The sequence below is a fragment of the Octodon degus genome, unplaced genomic scaffold, assembly GCF_000260255.1.
Source record: "Octodon degus isolate 3935 unplaced genomic scaffold, OctDeg1.0 scaffold00012, whole genome shotgun sequence".
NCBI classification, from domain to species: Eukaryota; Metazoa; Chordata; class Mammalia; order Rodentia; family Octodontidae; genus Octodon; species Octodon degus.
The window spans coordinates 7,184,702-7,207,726 of record NW_004524588.1 but is presented as its reverse complement, the minus strand read 5'-3'; the positions used below and the strand labels follow the sequence as shown (position 1 = coordinate 7,207,726).

Genomic DNA, 23,025 nt, shown 5'->3' with positions numbered 1-23,025 from the left:
ATATAGTCTTACATAGTGAAGGTGACAATCAAATGAGTGTCTTAAAGAATTCAAATTATAAAAAGTGTGTCCTATGCATTAGGGATTAAGCCAAGAGGCTCACATGTGCTAAGCACATGTTGTACTACTGAGCTACACACAAAGCCCTCAAGTCTGACAGAATTTTTTAGAGAAGAATTTTTGAACTAATTTGAGTTACCGTGGAGAAGTCCAGGGCTCTTGTGAGATGCCTTCCCGTTTATATGCCCTCTTTTCCTAATGGGCAGGGCCTCCTCTGCATCCACGCAGTTCTAAAATTCTGCATTGCTGTACCCTTAGTAAAGATCCTTTTCAGATATTATACAGTGGACCCAGAAGGCATTTTGAATCAGAAAAAACATCTACTATTTTTTTAAATATTTTTTTACCTTTATTGACTTCTTCACACTTTACAAAATGTGTTCCATTCCATAGCCTCCCAAGTCTTATAGCTATTATGTTCATGAAAATGAGACTCTGAGGAGTTAAGTGACTTTTGCCCAAAGTCACAGTTAACAATGATGGATGCAGTTTACTACAATTACCTGCCGGGCATCTTAGATAGGTTCCATTCAACTTCCCAGCAGGACCATAAAGCAGACATTATTATTATTCCCAGTTTTCAGATGGAGCTACTAAGGCTTGGAAGATCTGAGGAATTTACCCAAGATTATCCAGCCATAAGCAACAAAACTAGGCTTAGAACCCAGGACTGCCCTACTGCAAAGCCTAGCCTGGTTTGGAATATGAAGTATTTTTGTAATATCAGGCAGTTATTCAGTGAACAAAGGAAAAGATTTTGTTTGAAAATAGCGTTTAGATAGTATGAATGTCTTGGCATTTTTCCAGTATGGAAGAAGGAAACCATGTAGGCAGATGCAAGTGACTATCCTAACAGCCAGCCCAGATCTGGGTCTGCCACAGGCCAGACCACCTCAGGCCCCGTGTGGTTGGCACCAATAATAGCAAGTTCTGGGCTCACCCGGCAAGTGGCATAAAGCCCAGGACCTCTCTGGCCATGCCCACTTTTGCTCTTGATTTTTCTAGCACTTTTGTGACACCCACATTCTTGGCTTTTCACCCAGTCTGAGCATCTAATATTTTTTGAAAATAATTCCCTCTCTCCTATGGTCTCTGCATTTCCTTTTTGAACTCCTATTGATCAGATGTTGGACCTTTCTACCATAATCCAGTAAACTTTTTAAATTTTTGCCTTTATCCGTAATCTTGTGAATATTTTTTTGGTTTGTTGATTTGTCCTTTGTTAGTGTTGCCTCTCTCTCTCTCTCTCTCTCTCTCTCTCTCTCTCTCTCTCTCTCTCTCTCTCTCTCCTTCATTCCCACCCTCCCTCCCTCCTTCCCTCCTTCTTTTGGTTGTTGCTATAATTTCTTGGGGATGTCTTTGTTTTATCCTACCACGTTTTAAGTAACAGCAGCTATATTTGGTTTCAAAGTTTTCTTAACATTCCTTTTTCAAAGAAACTTTTTGTTTTATAGATACAACCATTTATCTCATCTCTCTGAAGACATTAACTGTTGATTACCCCTATTTCCCACATGTTTGTCTTTTTCATACTGAAAACGCTTCTCTAATGTCAGGTAGTCATCATCTGTGCATTCATCTAAAATAGTATGACTAAGGACAGTATGACTATGAGGACATGACAGCATTGCTGTGGATGGTGTATCTGTGTACTAAGAACTGGGCTTCTTTGTAAAATCATTTGGAGGCAGCCAGTATGCTATTATGAGAACTAATAATAATAAGTGGGGTGTTCTTTTAAAGGTACTATTCATTCTATTAAGAGCAGACTCCTTCAATCTCCTAATCTCCTGTTTTGATGATATTCCCTAGCAATTAGAGTGAGGGTGTGTGTGCGTATGTATGTGTGTGTGTGTGTGTCCACGAATGCATGTGTGCGCACACATACACACATGCATTAGTAAAGCACTCACTAATTTCTAATTTCTAATTTTTGCCTCTTTTTCATTTTCAGCCTTACTCTCTATACTCAGTCCTTCTAGGAAAGTTCATTCAGTCCGAAAGACACTTAGCCATATATTCACCACGATTAATCCTGAATTGACACACATGATTAAGAATTTTTGTACTTTTTTATGAGTCAAAAATTCAAAATACTCTCATGCCTTATTCTCTTAACAAAAACATTTTAAAAAATTAATCCAAATTCTGTAAACAATTTGAATAGTTCATTATCCTCTAATTGCTTATTATAATGTCAAAATCAAAGTATACAGTAATTCAGCCATCTCTTTGAGAAAGCAAAAGGAAGGCTAAATAACATACGCTGAACAGTATAGCAACTAGGTCTAATTTTACCGCAGATTTTCTATCTTTTGCTAAAAGCATCAACAGGGATTGCTGAATTTTTTCTTGTGTTTCATCCCTGTCCACCAGTTCTGAGTATCCAACTAGTCTCTCCAAGATGAAAGATTATGATCATATGGTGAGTATCTACTAGATCTACTTTCCCATTCCTCCGTATTCTCTCAGTACTTTCCATGCCTGAGTATTCTTTGTATTCTAAAAAGTATATTTTATTGTCCTAGGAGGATTATTTTTGTCTTTCCTTGCTATAATTGTATGTTTTGGGCTCTCAATATTCTGTCTTACCTACTTACAGACATTTCTGTGTTATGTATTTGCTTATTCCTCTTACATCTTTAATTTTGTTTCTATCTCTATTGGCTGACAAACCTTCCACACCTTATAAAACAGCATCTTGAAATCTTGCTAACTTCTTAAAAGATTTTTTAAAAATCTTACACCAAAGCTTTCTTCTTTCCTACACTACTTACCCACACTCACTACTCACTGATACTTCAACCCCTTGCTTTCTGATTTCATCATAGAGTCCAGTTCAGTGTGAAAGGTAACTAATAATTGATTCATAGATACAATTGATTGATTCCATTTTCATTACCTTCTGTCTCAAAATGTTTAATTTGGTGGTCATTTAATCCTGTCTGTGTATGTACGTGTGTTTGTTTACCATGAATCCGGACATTTATCTTTGCACCAATTTTGGTTGCAATTCTCATGAAGTATTGGATCAACTCATTGAAATAACAATGGTACAAATGAACTTATTTCCTTTCAAATTGTGGTAAATACAGTGAAATAAATGGATATATTATAAGGAGAATAATAGGCAAGATCTACTTTAGATTATATATAGTACATATCTGAAGAAGAAATAGGCTCCAGGCAAAAGGAAGAGCACAATATAGTGCATGAGGTAGGAAAGAGTTTAAGATATTCAAGAAAGAAACTGAAGATCAAAGTAGCTGAAACTTTGTCTGACAGAAAAATATAGTGAGCAATCAGAGTGAAGTGACCAGGACAGGTGAAATCACACAGACCAGTGAGGATTCTAGATTTTCTTTGAACCATGTAGAGATCCACAGAAGAAATTTAAGCTGAAGATTAATATTCAATCTGCATTTACACAGGAGCACTCTGACTGCTGGATGCTTAAGAGGGAACAAAAATGGAAGAATTCTTTATTGTCATGACTTGTACTGCAGGGTCTGTTATCACATAGAGTCTAGGTTAAACATTGCAGGACAATCTTGTTTAGAATGATGAAACTGCCTATGAAGAGAAACAGGTGAGTTTCTAATATATTTCAGAAATAAAATCTATAGACCTTCATGATATATTTGGAGATGAGGAGAAAGCAAAGTGTTTTATATGTGCAAATTTGAAGGAAACAACTAGAGAATAATTAGAGGGAAAGATCAAAAGTCTGTTTTGTATGTTTCCTTTCTTGAAGCCTTCCTACAGGATGTTTAAGAACACCACCTACTTCCTGGCCTTTCTCTCAATAGCTGTGTTTCTTTTTTCTTGCACCAAATGCAATTACATTTGAAAAGTATTGCATAGATATTCCCTTCTTTTCTTTTCAAATCCTCTTTCAATTTCATCTGACCCTGAACTCTCACTCTAAGTAGGTGATTCATTAATCATTCTCTCTTGATTCAACCAAACTCCTGAGCAGAGATTCATATTTTCAACTGTTTTATGAGCAATTCTATTTAGATGACCTATTTGAACCTCTAATTCAACCCAAAATTAAATTCATGTTGTCTATGTCTACACAAGGATTTCATTTATACTGTTTTCATTTTGTATTTCTGTTCATCCAGGCTCATATTAACTATTAACTATTACTATTGGCCTTCTTCTTGTACTTTGCTTCAATTGCTGTGGCTTTATCAGTGAACTCTATTGCATCCAATTTGTCTATGTCCCTTACATTGCTCTGAAGTGGAATTTCAAATTGTAACCCAATCTCCAATTATACTCTACCATTATTCTCGTAACTTCCTATCTTCCTACCTCCAATGTCTACCAACCAGCACATGATCTTGAGCATATTCCTCCTAAATTTCAATGCTGATAATTTTACTCCTGTCTTAAATTTCAGTGATTCTATTGTCTTTCGAGTAATTTTCAAATTCCTTCAAAGTATATTATATGCCTCTTCTGATCTGACCCTGATCTAACTTCTCCCTTGATTGCCACATGACTTGAGCTTCTCAACCTTCAGGAAATTTGTCTGACACTGTCACAGCACTCTGCCTTTGCTATGATACTGATGCTGTGTTCATTTTTTTTACACCAACCCCTTCTTTCTTTACAGCAAAAAGCAACATCCCTCACTTCTCCAACTGGAAATACATTCCTCTTTTTGTATTCCCTAATGGACTATGAGTCTGCAGTGCTTGAGAAGAGACACTCATCTGATATCTTCCACTGTGGCTGGCATACTGCCTTGCATATAACAGGAACAGAGTGAACGTTAAACTCGATTGACACCTTAGTACTTCTTAGGGTTCAGATAGCAAATATCTCCTAGAAGGCTCTTGTATTGGAAGGTGATTAGATGATGGGGACACCAAGTTCATCCATGAAGTAATTCACTGATGAGCTCATAGTTCAATGTGCTATGAGGGATGAGGTCCATCTGGAGGAAGTTAACTGTCAGGTACCTGGGAGCATGAGCTGGAAGATGTCTTTGTATCAGTCCCTTTCCACCCTCTGCAGCTCTTTCCTATCCTCTGTTTTCTGACAACAGTGTGGTGAGAAGCTGTGCTCTTATCTACCATGGTGAGAAAGCTGTGCTTCTATCTACCACGCCTTTCCTCATTGTTCTGTCCTCCTACTGGCCTCAGAACAACGTATGCTGCCAACCACAAATGAACTTTATCTTAAGGGCAGACAACATGTGAAATTCCTAGTTTTATATGAGCAGTAGGGAAATCCAAAATCTCTACTTCACCGTGAATGGGCCTTATTCAATATAATTTAAAATAGTAATAAATTTTAAAAAGTTCCTCAAAGGTTAAAACAAAAACACTACCCATTTCTTATGGATACAGTAAAGAGCAACCTTTATGGATACATTCAAATGCTGAGATACAAAGAAAACTTTACCTAACAGTTTCTTTATCAACAAAAATAGCCATGAAGCTATTTAAGCATTAGATTGGTTTTTCAGAATTGAAATTTTGCCTTATCTGAAGCTTTATGCAAGTTAGCAAAATGTAAATGTCTCTAAACTTCAAGTAAATTTCATCAAAACCAAAGTTTGTCTCTGCTCCAACAACAGAATTCTAGTAATAGTAATATGAATGATGGATTCAGAAAGGAAATGGTAGTAGCACTAAATACAAACTCTGGTGCAAAATTCCTGCTCTTTTGCAACCAAAATTGTCCTTATTTTCATAAAAGAGTTGAACTCATATCTGAATCATTGCTCGTGTTTGTTTTCTTAACCTCAGTCATTCACTTCTTTTAACGATTTTTTTTTTCCTAAACAAAGTTTCTAAACCATAATTCTCTTATGGGCCCCTTAATTTTGCTATAAAAAATAGAAAAATGATAAAAAAAAATCTAGAGACTGACAATATCAATTACTTCAAAATCCTTTTAAAATGATAATCACGACTATCTAAACATAGCGTTTTATGTTAATTTCCCCTGAATCATTTTTATTCTCACATATCTTTTAAAAGTATTACTTAGAACAATGACTTTTATCTGTGAACAAAAGCTTGAAACTATTGTTTCATCTTCAAAAATAACAGCTGTTGAGTGCTACAGGCAGCTCCTATAATAACATATAACATTACCTTATTTAAATCTCACAACGACTCTTACAAAGTATTCAGCATTACTCTGCCATAGAGATGTGAAAGGTGATAATGAGGTTGAATGACTGGGCTGAGGTCAGATAACCAGCGAGGAGCGCAACACAAAATAGACTCAGCACTCGCTGGGGCCCTAGGACACAGTGAGCATCTGGACACCCCGAGGGCCACCCCCAAAAGGTGAGGAAATAACCCTGAGTGTCAACGTGTGCCAAGAGTTATGGTCTAGGACGCTGATCTCCAGCTCTTCTTTTAATCTTGCTTTTTCTTTTGCATCCTTCCCTGTAGTTGCTGGAAATCTTGCTGCGGCGCTGTCAGTGATGATAGCCGGCTGCTTTGAAATACACCGGAAGCAGTTTCCTCCAATGGAGCAGCCTTGTTCAGGCAAAGTCCTCGCCGTTTCCTCCATGCCTGGTCTCCACCTGGTGCTTCAGTACATTTTACTCGGTGTGGCTGAAACCCTGGTAAACCCAGCCTGTGAGTGACTCAGCTTGTACACTGTGGTCATCACCTCAAACAGAAAGAAAGTGGCGGGCTGCTGGGCCACCCTCTGGAAATTCCCCACAGAGCTTCAGAGAGCCCCAAGCATCACTCTCATTTTTTTCAAATGTTACAATTCTCTTCTTTCCCCTAACACATAGATAGTTATTAATTCCTCCTGGTTGTATATGGAATGAAAGATTCACTGACCTGATTAGAGGCAACAAGGTTTTGGTTAGATACAGGACAGAAAGAAAAGCACTGCTAAAACCCTGAAGACGACTCCAACACACCTAGATACAAACTCATCTTTTCCTTTCCTTCTTTCCTTCTCATTCAGGGATAAAATACATATATGAAATATATATGCATATGTTTGCTCCAAAAATAGACATTTAATATACTTTGAAAGTGTATGAGCATGCAAATGAAATGAAAATTTGACCCAATTTTCCTAAATAACTCAGTTTCTAAAACAAATGACACTAGATTAAATAAGATCACTAGCCTTTCATAAAATAAGCTTAAAAATAAGATTATTAAATAGCAAACATTTCTGGGTTATCTATATTGCTTGTATTAGCTAGGCTAGCCACTTTAAAATTTATCAGTGTTTTAATAATTTCATGTAATACAGTGATAATATATATATAATATGTTGTGTTTCTACCATCCATATAATTTTGTACAGTGGGAGCTCTACTCATAACTCAAGCCCATATTATTTTTTGTTAATATTTTTGAAACTGCTATCACACAACCTCTAATATCTGTCCCATTCTATCAATCAGCACATAACCTTTAGAGTAATGCTACTAAATGACAAATCTAGTCATTTTAATTCTGTCAGAAATCTTCAATAATTCTATTATCTTCAGTTGTTTCCAATTTTCTTAAATAGACATATACATACATAAATACCAAAGTAATTCAATAAAAATGAAAGTAAATACATGTGTAAAATTATAATCATATATATGGGGCATCCGACTTCCTTTTCATTCCACATATTTTGCATAAGTTATTTTGTGAGCTTTTTTGATGAAGACATCATTGTTTAATACTTGCAAGGAACACCAAGGACGTGTAAGCAAATACTGCTGCTCGAGCCTCTACGATCCTCTGTGATGTGATTTTTAGAAAATTCTTGAAGTATGAAAACTTTCTGGGGTACATAAGTAATGAGTGAACACAGGGAGGATATTCCTAGTCAGCTTAGCACTAGGGTTTCAACATACAGAATCCAGAAAGGTACTCACAAACATTAGCTGCTAAGAGGGCATATCGGGGCCGGGGAGATAGCTCAGTGGAGCAAGTGCTTGTCTGGCAAGCGCAAGTTCCTGAGTTTGATCCCTGAAACCACAAAAAAATAAAATAAAATTTTAAAATTGTAAAAAGAGGGCATATCCTATAGTATCAATCTCTTACTTAGTTCATTTTTGATTATTCATCATGAAATTGAATACAACTCAGTCAAATATGTGTCTGCTATAAGGGTTATGGACCAAAGACCAAGACCCTCAGTTACTACCTATGTGACTTTGAAACTTAGTCTCTTTTATCATTCTAATCTTTAAGATAAAAATAATTCATTCTTGCTTGTATTGTACCATTAAAGAGTCAACGGGGATAAGGGCTATTCCTTGAGCATCAGATGCTTTAAAATGTGACTGGGTGTTCTGAACTATAAAAAATCCATAAAATCAGGTATTGCCCCTGTGAGGCACAATGTGATGTTAAGCTCTCTGGTATCAAATTGGACAGACCTGAATTTAAGCCTAATTCTATCACTGACTGGTGTTGGAATCTTAGAGAAAATTATTCCACATTTCTGAGCTTCTCATTATTTATGAAATGAGGAAGAGTTATGCCAAGGATCAAGTCAGTATTGGATGTGTAGCTCATTGCTAGAGTCCCTGCCTGGCATTCATGAGGGTCTGAGTTCTACCCCACTAAAACATTAATGTGTAACCACATTAAAAAAAAATCAAAGGACAACATTAAGTATATTACAAACATCAAAAAGCACAGCACCTAAGTATATACACAGCACTCCATAATTTGCAGCATGAGAGTGATTGTTACATTATCTTCATCTTCTGGGTAAATTAATATTCTAGTGCCTTATTCACTTGGCCTAGGTGTCCCGTTCCTAGCATTTTCTACCATGACATAAACAGGGAATCTCACAGTGTGTTTCAATTGTTATTCAAATGTGTTCAAATAGCTCAGTGGACACAGGGACCGGGGTTTAATCCTGTGCATGCTGTGCTGGTCCTGCCCCTGGGACACACTGAGACATCAGTTGAGACTGGGCATTGTGGCCCAGGCCTATAATCCCAGAGCTGGAGAGGCTGAAAACAGGAGGATCACTAGGAGTCCAATCTGTGTAGTGAAACTCTGTAGACCCTGTACTAAATACAAAAATGAAAAACAAACAAACAAAAAACCTTCAAATATGCTCTAAATCCGGCCATTTCTTGCCATTCCGCTTGTCATTTTCTGGGTTAAAAGCACCACCATCTCTATCCTTGACTCAGCCTGGTCTCCTAGAGCCTCCTCCTTTGCCTCTTGCTTCCTATCTTGTCCTGTCCATTAGCCCATTCTCTTCAGAAAAGCTAGCGTGGTCTTTCCTAAACATAAGTCCCACCATTCTCTTGTCCACAATTCCACAATAGAGTCCTAGAGATAAATTCCTTATCATGGTGAATAGAAACTCCACACCATTTGGCCCAGGTGTTCTGTTACAACTGTATTTTCATATATTCTGGCCCTTGGACACTTTTCTAAAACCTTGTGTGCTCCTGATGTCTTTCTATCCCAAGGCCTTTCACATGCTACACTCATTGTTTGGTGCTCCATTCCTTGTATGAAAAATGGCCTTCTCATTAAGTTTTCTCAAAGATTGTCATTTTTAGAGAAGCTTCTTGTTTTGCTCTTCTTTTTCTCTTTCTGTCTCTCTCTCTCTGTCTCCCTCTCTCTCTCTTTCTCTCTCTCTCACACACACACACACAATTACTGTAATTTATTTATAATTGTATTTGTTTCCCTTCTCACCAAGACAGTGTAGGCTCCCTGAGATTAAGATTTTTGATCTCCATGCTTACCGTCATATTCCTTTGTGTTTCTCCATCCTGAAAGTACTCATACAGACTAGGATATCAATAAGCATATATTTTATTTGAACAAACAAGTGAAATCCACAGCTATGTCTACATGGCACAGCAAAATTATATTTTTCAAATTACTGCCCATGTCCTACTTGGATGACATTAAATAAGAAAACACAGTGAATCATTCCACAAATTTCAGTGGCCATCTACCCTTCAAGCCATGTTGTGCACAGAAGATGAGAGAAGAAAAGAAAAATAGAAAACTTTTCAAGCTGCCTGTTTTGTTTATCTATGCATTGTTAGTGCATACTTCAGCTGCTTCATAACCTGTATTTTTTTTTCAGAAAATGTGCCCAACATTCCTATGCAAGCCTTAAATACATTAAAAAAAAAAAAAGAAGAAGCAGCAGCTAGTTGTGGTGGCACATTCATGTAATCCCAGAACTTTGGAGATTTGGTTTTCATTTTTTTCTCAACTCCAGGGATCAAACACTAGACCTTGTGCTTGCCAGGCAGGCATGTAAGCCACTGAGCTATCTCCCCAACAATTCCAGAATTTTGGGAGTCTGGGCAAAAGGACAATGGGTTTAAGCGGGTGTGAGTGACCTAGTGAGACACTGTTTCAAAATTTTAAAAAAATTAATTAAAAATGCAAGAAACGGAAATGAATGTAAAAGCACTAGATTCAGTCTCCAGTCACACGTACACACGTGTGTGTGCACACACATACTACAAAATTTTCTCTCATTGAAGATTCTAGTGAAGTAGAATTTACTCTTGAGCTAGAAAAGAAAGTGTTTTGTCAAGCTACAAGATGGCAGTCAGAAAGGGGCATAGGAAGCCAGTGTTATGGTATGGTGGTAGTTACGGGTGAAGAGCAGGGGGTGACAAACTTTTAGGTTGCAGATAGTAAAAAGCGTTTTAACTTTTAAGTTTCTCTTATAATTTTTTACCTATGTCACTGGGATATAAAAACAGCCATAGACAATACTTAATAAACAGGAGTAGCTGTGTTACAATAAACTTTTGTGACCACGTGTGGTGGTGGTGGCTGGCCATTGCTCAGCCATAGACGGCTACACCTGGTCTGGGGCACAAGGTACAGTGTGTGATCATAGGTGTGAATGGAGTAGAAGTTAACATACAAAGGAATACAAGGGCAGCGCAGGTGAAGAAACTGAGAAGCTAGGATGTAGAAGGTAGGAAGCCAGAAAGATGATCAGCACGTATCTTAAAATCCAGTGGGACTTGATGGAGGAGCTGTTCTAGGAAACGCGATTAGAAAGGATCTGCTAACTTTGAGCAACAGAAGCAAATGACTTTAGTTCTTATCTAACAGCACAAAAGAAAGGTAAATGAGGTAATAAAATCTCATGATAACATGAGAGACAAAGGAAAGAGCAATAGTCTGAAAGAACTGGAGTGAGAAGGAATTCCAGAGAGAGTCCCCAGGATCAGATGCCTAATGACCCTCAACTTTGCAGATTCCATACACGCTATGACCTGGCATCCTTGCAAGCAGTAATCAGCCACTACCTTGAGTTTGTACCGGCAAGATCAGCTTTCCCGAACACTTTGAGCCATTTTTAGTGTGTCTTTATAATATAACAAAAATTTCAGTTTCGTGACTGACTTGTTGATAATATCTATACTATAATGGGCTACAAGATGGATCTTGGAGCACAAAAGATCAAGTTGATGATCACTGAAGTTGGAAAAGATGAGAACATGCAAGTAGATGTCTGAAAAATGGAGATTTGAGGACTTGAAAAGATAAGTCCTATAAAAGGGAACGGGGGGCTCTCAAAAACGACTAAAATGACACCAAAGAGAGATTAACCAGCAGGCAGAGAGCTGGCAAAGTGGGTTCATGAATTATACACTGCACCAGAAGTTCTAGCAAGAGAAAAGCATAAGATTAATTATTAACTAGCAGAGGAATAATGGGCTTGTACATTCTGCTTTTTCTCCGAAAAAGAAATAGGCCTGCTTCCTCCTCCTGCCCATTGTTTGTCTCTTTGTATTTATGGAGAGGGATGGACGTTCGTGAGCCAAATCCCTTTATAGCTGGGAATCGGTTCTTCCCACAGAGTCACCCTCGCACCAGCCTCTCAGCCTTCCTGACAGTGCTCAAGGGCAGGGCCTGGGACTCCTGCTGGTGACTGGTGCTGCACAAAAGGCCCATGGCATCTGGCCAACCAAGATGAGCAGTCCTCCTCTCCTTTATTTTATTTATCATCATTATCCTTACTGTCTTCATCTTCAGTCTGTACTGTAGAAATGACTACCTGGTTAGCACCCCCTAGTGTAATGTACGCACTTCTGCTCTTTGTGTTTTCAGAGTTTAAAATCTCAGAAAGACAAACTAAGGCCTTCTTTCAACTCTCAGCACCATTCCCAGAGCATCACTAGGAACTCCCTTAAATGTTTACTGGATTAATAGATAAAACCACAGGAAGGACACACAGAAAGTAAAACAGAAATGCCACACAAATTCAAGAAGGAACATTCATGTATTTGCTTTATATATTAGGAAGTTCATTTCAAAAAAAAAAAAAATGCTGGGCAAATGCAGAATTTTCATACGTCAAAACACAAGTAAACCAGGAGTGAAATATTGCGGAAAGGAGAAGATGATAAGATTTATTTCTGCATACATGTGAAGAATCGAAAGGTCTAGTGTTTAAATTTGTTTTCTATTATCTTTTTAAAAGGAGCTTTAATGTTTATGATCTTATTCTAGAAAACTCTGCAAAGCACAACAAAAGAGTAGGAAAGTTATAAGGACAATAATTCAAGCACTCTGAGCTCAGACTGTTAACATTCTTTCATATATTTTTATAATTTTTATTCCACACATATAATAGAGATTATTTAAACATAAACTCTCATAGTGTCTGTCTTCCAGTTTCAGCAATTTTCAATATGTGCCTAAATTTGTTTCTTTTGTACTCTCTTTTTATTTACCTCTCCCTTCTTGTAATATAATTTTGAAGCAACCGCCCTATCATATCTTGGTATACCAAATATCAAATATTCTAATTAGTACCCCTAAGAATGTCATGCATAGCTTACCATAGTCATATAACATGGCATGTACAAAATCACATACGTTACTGTCATCTATTTCTGATTTCAGAAAAAATAATTTAGTTACAATTTGTATTTATTTTTACATTAATTTTATTCAGAGAAGTAGCAATGAGACAGTTTCAAAACAAATTAGTACAACAGTTAAATAATTAATACTTTGCATATTATTGTCTTTGTAGTAGTTATTTATAGTACAAGATGCAGACATGATATCTTGTCTAAGCACTATTAGTTCAAAACTTTCTTCCCCTTGAACTAAAAGAAAGTAGCTGTATCTCCATGCTATTTTGTATATACAGATATATATTTTTGTTTTCACTACAAAATGGTCCTTCATTTATATCCCCCTTTTTGTTTACTTTTGTCAAAGATGGGTATCCCATTGCCATTCATATATTGTAGATGCATGAATTCAGCAAAGTAATCCAATATAGTCCATTATTCTATAATAGTAGTGGGTTATCTGCATGACTGGAAATGTCAGAAGTTGTTGACTTGAGCCTTTTACAGCTCAACATATATATTAATATGGCTTTGCTTTTTATACACCATTGTTATATTTTTCTGCTAGATGGTTAAGACCAAGATAAAGCAAAAACTATATAACAAAAAGTGTAAAAAGTTGATAAAGTTTCTTTTTGGAGGGGTGGGGGTGGCTCAGGCTGCCTTAAGGGCAGGTCTGGTAAGGCATGTGGAGCTGGGGATCGAACTGCGATATCCTGCACCTCACTCCTCACTGTATTTGCATAAGCAGGCGCTTAAACAACTGAGCTAACCAGCAGGCCCCCTAGTTGCATTTTTTAATAAAATTTCTTCCATGATTTTAATTTCTTTTCAGACTGTGGCCATCAACATTACTATTTCTCTAATGATATTCTGGGAAAAATAAAACCATTTCAGAGACCCAGTGCTTCATGCTTGTCTCTGTCTAAACAAAATTAACGAGCTAACACAGTAAGGACCTTGCACAAGTAGGAATTACTTGATTTGGTAAAATTAATATTGTCACAGATAGTTAACCATGCCAGGCGTGGTGACACACATCCATGAATCCTAACACTCTAGGAGGGTGAGGCCAGATGAACAAAAGCTCAAGACCCAGCCTGGGCAACTTAATGGTTTAGTGTGATCCTATCTCTAAATAAATATAAAAAGTGTTTGAATGCCACTCAGCATGAAGGCAGCCCTATATTTAATCTCTATTGCCCCCCAAAAACAAAGAAAACACTTTCTTTAGCATTGTGTACAAAACATTCCATGGTTTTTTGGCTGGTATCTGTCACCACGCATCAGCAAGTTTGTAACATTAATCCCACTTCAGTGAGGCTTGAAATGTTTCGGTATCTTACCTAAAATCACAAAGACAGTAAATGACTACTGGAGATTTTAGTATGTTCCTGTTTAACTCAGGAGCCCATGCTCTTAACTTCTGTACAAATTTCATGTAGTAAATGTAACTTTCTTGTAAAGGACCTAAAAATTTACAAAGAATCACAGAATCCTAGATCTCATCAATTGACTGTGACTGTCATGATACTCACTAGTACAGACCTCAACTTAATCTGAAATTTTTCAAAAATATTCTAATTAGAATGAACTTGGATGAACACTCAACTGCCAGGTAGTCCAATTCTCTTCAGAGTCTACGTATTTTATTCCTTAAAGGCATCTACAAAATGAACCATATTATACTACAGCAATCTCAAAAAAGCCCAGCCTAAGTCTTGTTTATATTAATAATTTTTCTTTTGATGAATAATCAATATTAATTTTAATGCTATCTGTGAAATTATTTCAGGGAGAATGTTCTAAATTCCGGTCTTCTGTTTTTCTCACAGCCTCTGTGATAGTGTACAGATTTGTCCCACACACCATCAGAGGGACGTCTATGAATTTTTTGACACTCTTCAATGGATTTGGTTGTTACACAGGGGCGCTGCTGGTGAAGTTGGTTTATCTCATCTCGGAAGGTAAAAATAGCTTCAGCACATGCTTATATACATTGATTACATGACTAGGGAACTGGGAAACAAAACCTTAAGAGGGAGGCTTCGCCAGGTTAGTCTCTTTTTTTTTTTAATTGATCCACTTTTGCAATTAAGATAGAATTTAGATAGGAAATAGACTCTTGCTGTATTCATTAATTTCTGGGAATTGTTTTCCTTTTGATAGGAGGAGGTAATTACAGAATGTCACTTCTCATGAGACCCTGTCTGCTGTCTTTCTTTACTGTGCTTTAAAATAAACCAGTTGTCTCATATTCGTATTAGGTCTTCTATGAGGCCATATTCAAAAGCTCTTAATAGAACAGATAGTCCATAGAAACATTCATACTGGTCTTAAGTGGGAGAATAAGGAGCCAGTATGAGGTGTTTTGTTCAGGAATTGTCAGAAATCTTGTCTACACTACCAAAGAGAGCTCATGAATTGAACAAATGATCTTGAAACATTTTCCCAGTAGAGATTTTGGACAAAGAAAAAAAAATCTAAAAATTTTTGATACAGATGCTAAAAGTACTACATTTAATTTACATGTGTGGGTGAAAAAAAAGTCAAACAAGATGATCATAATGGTTAGCAGACACAGCAAAATGCTTTGGGCTGCATTTACATCCATAGAATATTTTACTTTGTTCTAAAATGTTGCTATAGCTTCAATTTCATTTTAGTTTACATTTACTTATTTTATGAAAAATATTCCAAACTCATTCTCTACTTTCAAAAGTACTTATGGTATGTACACAAAATACTGTACAGACAGTGTTGGTTTGTGTTCTCTTATAACAACCATGTTTAATTTGCCAGGCTTAATGCCACACACATATAATCCCACCTCCTTAGGAGACTGAGACATGAAGATCAGAGGCACAAGACCAGCCTAGGCAAATTAGCAAGATGCTATTCCAAAATATAAAAGGGGTGAATAGTAGCAATACTCAGGGTTCAAATCCAAGTGCTACCAAAAGAAAGAAAATCCACCTGTTTTCAAAAATTAAAGAAAACAAACCCTATGAATGAGAAACCTATTCTAACATGTACCATACTGAGAAGAGATGCTTTTGTAAGAAAGAATAAACATTCCTAACTCCTTCCATAATTTTCAGGGTTTCAAGCAAACAAAAATAATAATTAAGAGTGATGAATACAATAAAGTTCTAGGGAAGGAAAGGTGCCAATCTTGGATGGTGGATAACAAGGCCAAGCCCCATCCTAATCTTAGCTATCTAAGAAAGCAAAGCAAAAGGATGTATCGAATACTTGCCATATGCCAAATCCTGTGCTACACAGATCTGTGTGAAGTATGATTGAAATTCTCAAATTACTCAAATCCATAACTGTGTAAATTGCACACAGTCATTGACTTCTGGGTATAGGATCCTTTGTGTATAAGCAGAAGAGTACATTAAGGTTTTATGAAATAGAACTGGCCAGATAGCTCAGCAGACTAAAGCGCCTGCTTTGGCAGAATGCAGTGGCCAGGGTTTGATCCCCTGTATGCCATGCTGGCTCTGCCCCTGGGACATGCTGAGACAGTGCTTGAGACTGGGTGTGGTGATGTGCACCTGTAATCCCAGCACTTGGGAGGCTGAAAACAGGAGAATCACTACAAGTCCAGTCTACATAGTGAGACCCTGTAGACCCCGTAGACCCTATAATAAATTTTAAAAAAAGATTTTATGAAATAACTTGGAAAGTTATTGGAAATAACTTGGAAAGATAGTCACCTACCTATCTAAAAACTTTCAGCTGTTGAATGCTGCTCTTCCCATTTTTTGATGGAGACATTCCTGAAATTTTGCCTCAAAAATATCTACAATCAAATCACATTTGACATATTCTACAGGATCTATACACATGCATACCCATGTTTATAGCAGCAAAATTCACAGTAGCTGAATCTTGGTAGTGGCCTAAATTTCCCTCAACAGATGAACAGAGAAAGGAAATACACATACAATGGAGTACTACTCTACCATGAAAAGATAAATTTTCCATGTACAGGAAAAGGGATGCACCTTGAGACCATAAGATTAAGTGAAATAGGGCCGGGGAGATGGCTCAGTGGAATAAGTGCTTCCCTGGCAAGTGCAAGGGCCTGAGTTCAATCCCCGGTTCTGCCAAAAAAAAAAAAAAAAAGATTAAGTGAAATAAGTCAGATGCACAAGATTAAACATTGTGTGGTTTCTCTTGCATGAGAAACCCAAATTATAGACAAAGAGAAAAAGAAAGTATAGATAATAGGAGGATAGATCTTTGTCAAATGGGACCGGGATCAAGAGGTGGGGAGCATGACCAAGGAATTAAGTTGTTTTATGGCCACATACCAACTCCACGTAAGAAATGTAAACATTATGTCCTTCAAACATGTACTAATAAAAGAATAAAAAATATATTCCCACTAGCTTAGCTATTTTATACAAACCCTAATTTTTATATACATGCTTAAGCAGCTTAGCCAGAGTTAGAGCAAACTTTGTAGGTTAAGTTCTCTCCCAAACTGTCCTTACTTGATCCAATAGCTGAGTAGAAATGTGAGTCTGTGACAGACTCCCTCAGGTTTGATGACTGGTTAGCATAATTTAGAGTTCAGGACAGCCAGTGCCTGCAATGATCAGCAAAGCAATACGCACTAGAATGAAACGCAGAGAGAGCACTGGGAGGGCTCCAAACCTGAAGCTACTTTCCTTTCTAGGGACCCAGTGCCAGCCTTTCACATGGGTGTGTGACAACAGGAAAGATACCATCAACCTCAAAAGCACTGAGCTTCAGTGTGCACTGTTCTTGGTGCCTGGCTGATTAGTTGTTTGGCTGGTGGTTTGGGTACTATCGATGGAGACAGTGTTTTACTAGCTTCCCGAGACAGGACTGTAATTTGTGATCCTCCTGCCTCCCTCTCCAAAATGCTAAGATTGCAGGCATGTGTCACTGTGCCTGGATATTGTGCAGAGATTTTGTTGAGGCTTTACTAACTAGCACAACTGATTGCCCCACTGCCTGTGTGGTTGAATTCCATCTCTAGCCTCTGTCTCCTCCCCAGAAGTTGAGCAGCTAATTCACTGTTAAAGTAAATTAATGGGGGGACAGTCTTAGAGATTCAACAAAAATAACAAGAACACTACAACCATGTAAGAAATTCAAAAGACTGAGGGGTTACCTCCCAGAAACTGGGTCAGGCAAATTCTTTATTATATACAAGCATTCTTGTCAACATACATCATTGGAAACCTGAATTTTTACTGAGGATAGTGTAGTATAGTATAACAGCATAGTATGAGTTTTTGCATGCATTATTGTATTTACCATAAAATCTTCATAAAGATAATTGTTATTCTTGTTTTTAAGTGCAATAATTAAGACCAAAAAAATGAAGTGTTCCAGTTATCAAAGCTGGTGTCTAACAGATTTAACCTCTTCTCATGCTGAAACTCAAAATTGATGGCAACATAAGCAAATATTATAAGTGCCCCAGTGTAAAACATTTTTTGAAAACATTTGTTATTTCTGCAATATGTCATTGGATGGACATCTATATGTGGGATAATATTGATTGGATTCTAAATATAGCATAAAGATGGGGAAACAAAAATTTATATAACATTGGCAGAGTTTGATATCTGTAAAGGAAAGTTCACCAGATACACACCGTGAGGATATTTTAGAAGCATAAGATGTGTGACGTTGGACTTCCTGAATGTGTGCTCAAGTGATGCCATTTAAATTGTTATTACCAGGCCAGCCAAATAGTGCAGTGGATTAAGGCACCTGCAAGCAGGCTCAGGAGTCAGGGGTTTGATCCCCGGGCCTGCCGTGCTGGCCCCGACCCCTGGGCACGCTGAGATGGCAACTGAGACTGGGTGTGGTAGCACGCACCTATAATCCCAGCTCTTGGGAGGCTATAAACAGGCGGATCACTACAAGTCTGATCTAGTAGTAAGACCCTGAACACCCTGTAAACGCTTCCCTAAAATACAGAAAGAAATAAATAATAAATTGTTGGGGGCCTGCCCCTTAGCTCAGTTCTTTAAGTGGCTGCTTCAACAAAGCAGTCAGGCTCAGGTTGCTGTGGTTTGATCCCAACTCAAGCCAGCCAAACCTGCCCTGAAGGCATTCAGAGCAAAAAATAAATAATAATAATAATAATAATAATAATAAATTTTTACTATCTAATTTAATTGGCATTTTATGGCTTTTTCTTATTCATTATAATACTATTCTACCAAATCGTATCCAAAGGAACTATTATCTTACACTTGTGTACTGCTTTTGAGTTTATCTATTCTAACTTTGTAACCCAAAACAGAAATTGGCTGTCATCTTCCTGGAGTCTGGAAAATTTCTCTACTTTGACATAGAGCCTTAACCCATCTGTTAATAATTAAATCCCACAGAGTAAGGCTAATTTTTATCACATAGAAATTCTACAAACTTTTGCTAAGAATTCATACAAATAATGTGTATTCTTCATAGCTAAAAGAAAAGACTCTGGAGTCAAACCACCTCAATCTGAATCCCAATAGTCTAACTTTGTATTCTCAGGTTCTATATCAGTAATGATCCCAAATAATTCATCTCTTGCTGGGAGAATTAAGTAATTAACGCCTCTATTAAGGACCCAATGGGGATTACAATTATGATTCTCTTTGGTCTTATTGACAAGCCATGCCATTGTTTCACATTGTATGGTTCCCTGGTATTTCACTATTTCAGCTCTTCCACCCATTAAACAAACAACTTGTCAATATCTTTATTAAAATGTGGTTTCCAAAATTGAACTCACTCTCGAGATTGCTAGAAACAGGATAAATATGTTACTTTTATTAGTTTGGAGCCTATCTCTTTTTCTCTCCCCAAATGCCAACAGAGATTGTATTGACTTTTCAGTAGTTGCATTATGCTTATGGTCAATTAAAACTTGAAACTTTTTATTATTATTTGCAGCTGCTCACAGTTCTGCTCTAATCATCACAATTTTTTTCCTAATTAAGTGCAGGACTTTATCTTTCTCCTTAACAAATGTCAACCCATCATCCTAAATAACAGACATTTTTGAAACTTGATTCTGTCATCCAGTGAATTACTAATATTTCCTCCCTTGCTGACTTCGTGCCATCTGCAAATTTAGTAAGCAACTTCCTAGACTTCTTCCAGGTAATTGATAAAATTGTTGAATTGGACAGCACTGAAAATAGAGCCTTATGGAAAATTCCTACAGATCTCATTACAAGCTAATGACAATTAATTAATCCTCCCCTTTTGGATACAATCAGCTCCCAACTCAACTAATTACTCTCATTCAGCCCCCTCACTTCTCAATCATTTCCTAAATGACATCAGAGGAGACTCTGTCATATGTTTTTCTGTGTCTATGTTTGTAACAGTCCCTTTAGCCATGGCAATATCATTCCTCAAGAAAGGAATGAGATTCTTTAGAGGATTTGGCTCTCATGATTTTAAAATGGATTATAGTGAATAATTAAGCATCCTAAAAAGCGATCCTTCGGTCATACGCATCATCTTGGATAGGCCGTTAGGTCTCTAAGACTGTTTCCTCTTAATTAAAGAAGGAGACGATGCACTTCACTTTTCTCAAGATGATGAAAGGATAAAATTAAATGAAGTATTTCAAACTTCCAATGCCAGAGATTATTTTTAAACAGATTAAATCATACATGTTAATGGCCCATTCAGTTAAAAACAAGTTGATTCAAAAAGCCAGGACCAATCTTTTGTATGGAAGTGACCGTAAGGAAATCAATGCTCCAAGTATATATTTAGGTGCCCCGCCCCCCGCCATGTTCCACTTAGCATTTAGAATATTTTCAGCCTTTAACGATTCATGTCATTTGGGCATGTGTGCATGTGCATATGTGTGTGAATGTTCGTGCATGGTTGAAAAAGAAGATCAGCTATCACAGTCTCCAAGCTGCATTAGTCATTTTTAGCACCAGCATGGAGGATGGTGTGAATGCGGTAAATTCAAAAGATTTCTCAAAACTTGACGGTGCAGACAGATAACTGTTAGAGTGACATTTTCAGTACAAGTGAGAAAACTGATCCTTCTGGGATCTCTAACTCTGAGTGCTTTAAAGGCAAAGATACAAGACTAAAACCCATCCTCCTACACTAATCATTTCGGGAACAGTTTATCTAAAAGTAGCAATGCTAATAGAAGGGAGTGAAGAAGTCAGCCAAGCTGCTTATTTCAACTACATGCCATTAGCAACAAGATCAGTTTTCTCACACTGGTGAACTTACCTTTTGACAAAAATAACAAAATTGAATTTGGTGAAAATGATGTCTTACTTATGGACATGCAGGCAACGGGGAGGGACGCAAAGCAAAATGTCTAAAAGGAACAGGATAATTGGGCAGAATGAAGAGGTCAAGTTATACATCCTCTTGTGCTCATTAGTCCCTCCTCCTCAGAATTCAGGCAAGGTACAAAAAAATGTAGCTACTTCATTCAAATCAGGATATCTTAAATTAAAAATGAGTTCTTTTAAAATTCTTATTTAAATATCTATGAGTATTGAGGCCACTGACAGCCATGTTGGCATGAATCACTGAGCTCCTCTTTAAACAGAAATTTGCAATTGCAATAAACTGGAGAGAAGGAAATATTTAGGCATCAGAAGAAGATTTCAACTTGGTTTCATGAATCTGGGCCTCATTTCTTAGACGTGTTTCCAATGCCAGTCTTTGCCTTGGGCCCAACTTCTTATGGGTTTAAATTTAGACTCAGAGGAGAAAGGAAGTGGTGAACTATCCTACAAGCCACTTACAGCCCAGACCACTTTACTCGTTTGTCAACTGCTTTAGTGCCAGTGGTCCTCAGGCTACCTGGACAGCTCACACAAGCAAATTCTGCTCATGATCCCTAACCACAATTAAGTTTGGCGTCCTCCTCACACAACGGTGTTGTTAATCCAGATACATTTTACTCAGATCTTTTTGACCGACAGAAAACCCTAGAGTTGCGTGTAGCTTTTGGTTGGTCACAGTGTCAGGCCGAGCCTAAATTATCCGTTAGATTATGCAGAGCTACCTGTTGCTGTTATTCACAAAAGGTAGAGAAGCCCTTGAGTCAGTGAAGGCTGAGTTTAAATTCAGCTCGGCCTTTAATGACCTGTGACATCTTGACTTTGGTATTTAATTTGTCTGCGACCCAGTTTGTCTTTGTTTATAATGGTATCATTAATGACTTACCTCCCACGAATTTCATGAGGACTGGCAGAAATAGATACAAATCACCAAATAATTGTAGGTGCACTGAAATAATGATTCGTGGTGATGCCACTGTGACTTGTGAGAGATCTGAGTGCTTTCCAAGTGGGCCAAGAGAATCATAAATATGATGTTTTCATAAGAGACTTCAATAATTCTTCAGAAAAGAATGTACTGCATAAATGTAAAGCTCAGTTTCCCCCCCCACCTTCAATTCCAGGTCCACACTAGGAAGGGATGAGATAATACAGGGCCTCAGATTTGCATGGCTTCATGGACCCATCATCAATGGAGATTTCTTTGTGTGACAAATTTATGGAAGCACAGAGAGTTAGAAACACATAGCTATTCACAGCAGGAGCATCTAGAAACAATGTCAAACGATGTCAAAGCTGAAGCTAGAAAAACTTGCTTTTTAACACGATGAGCTCAGGCATGAAGTCTTTCTGGTAGACAGCAGATATAAGGAGACCCAAAGTAGAAACTTCTAGCTGCATAAGAGGAACACAGAGAATGGTAAGAGGCTAAAAGAAAAATATCCAGAAAAGATGAGCATTGCACAAAGTCAAATTGGAAGTTAAGCAGAGGCAAAGATCATAAGAGACCTTTGGCATATAGGATTCTTTTAACTTCAATATACTACGAAATTATAAGGGAAATCTGAATGATAAGTTCCATTGGTATTTTAACATCTCTGCGGATGCAAAACAAATTTAGAAGGGAAAAAGAATGATTTAGGAAATTCAGGAAAGGAACAAGTGATGTACTTTAGGCAAATCTAAGGTGGTAGTAAAATAGAGCGCAAGTGGGCAAGGGAGATACATGAAAGAAAGTGTAAGTTCATCCTCAGGTAGAATCAACAGGGCTGATTGGTGGTTCTTTTTTGTTGTTCACTTTTTTTTTTTTTTTTTAGTACAGGG

The 23,025-nt window shown here is 37.4% G+C and overlaps 1 protein-coding gene across 1 annotated transcript in view; it reads left to right on the top strand.

Moving 5' to 3' along the window:
• Positions 1-23,025, top strand: part of Slc15a5 (solute carrier family 15 member 5) — a 101,422-nt gene that overhangs the window by 57,098 nt on the left and 21,299 nt on the right. Inside the window, exons 6-7 of the mRNA XM_004626099.1 lie at positions 6,483-6,671; positions 14,719-14,850. Of these exons, the coding sequence (XP_004626156.1) occupies positions 6,483-6,671; positions 14,719-14,850 (321 nt within the window). The remainder of the gene's footprint in view (positions 1-6,482; positions 6,672-14,718; positions 14,851-23,025) is intronic.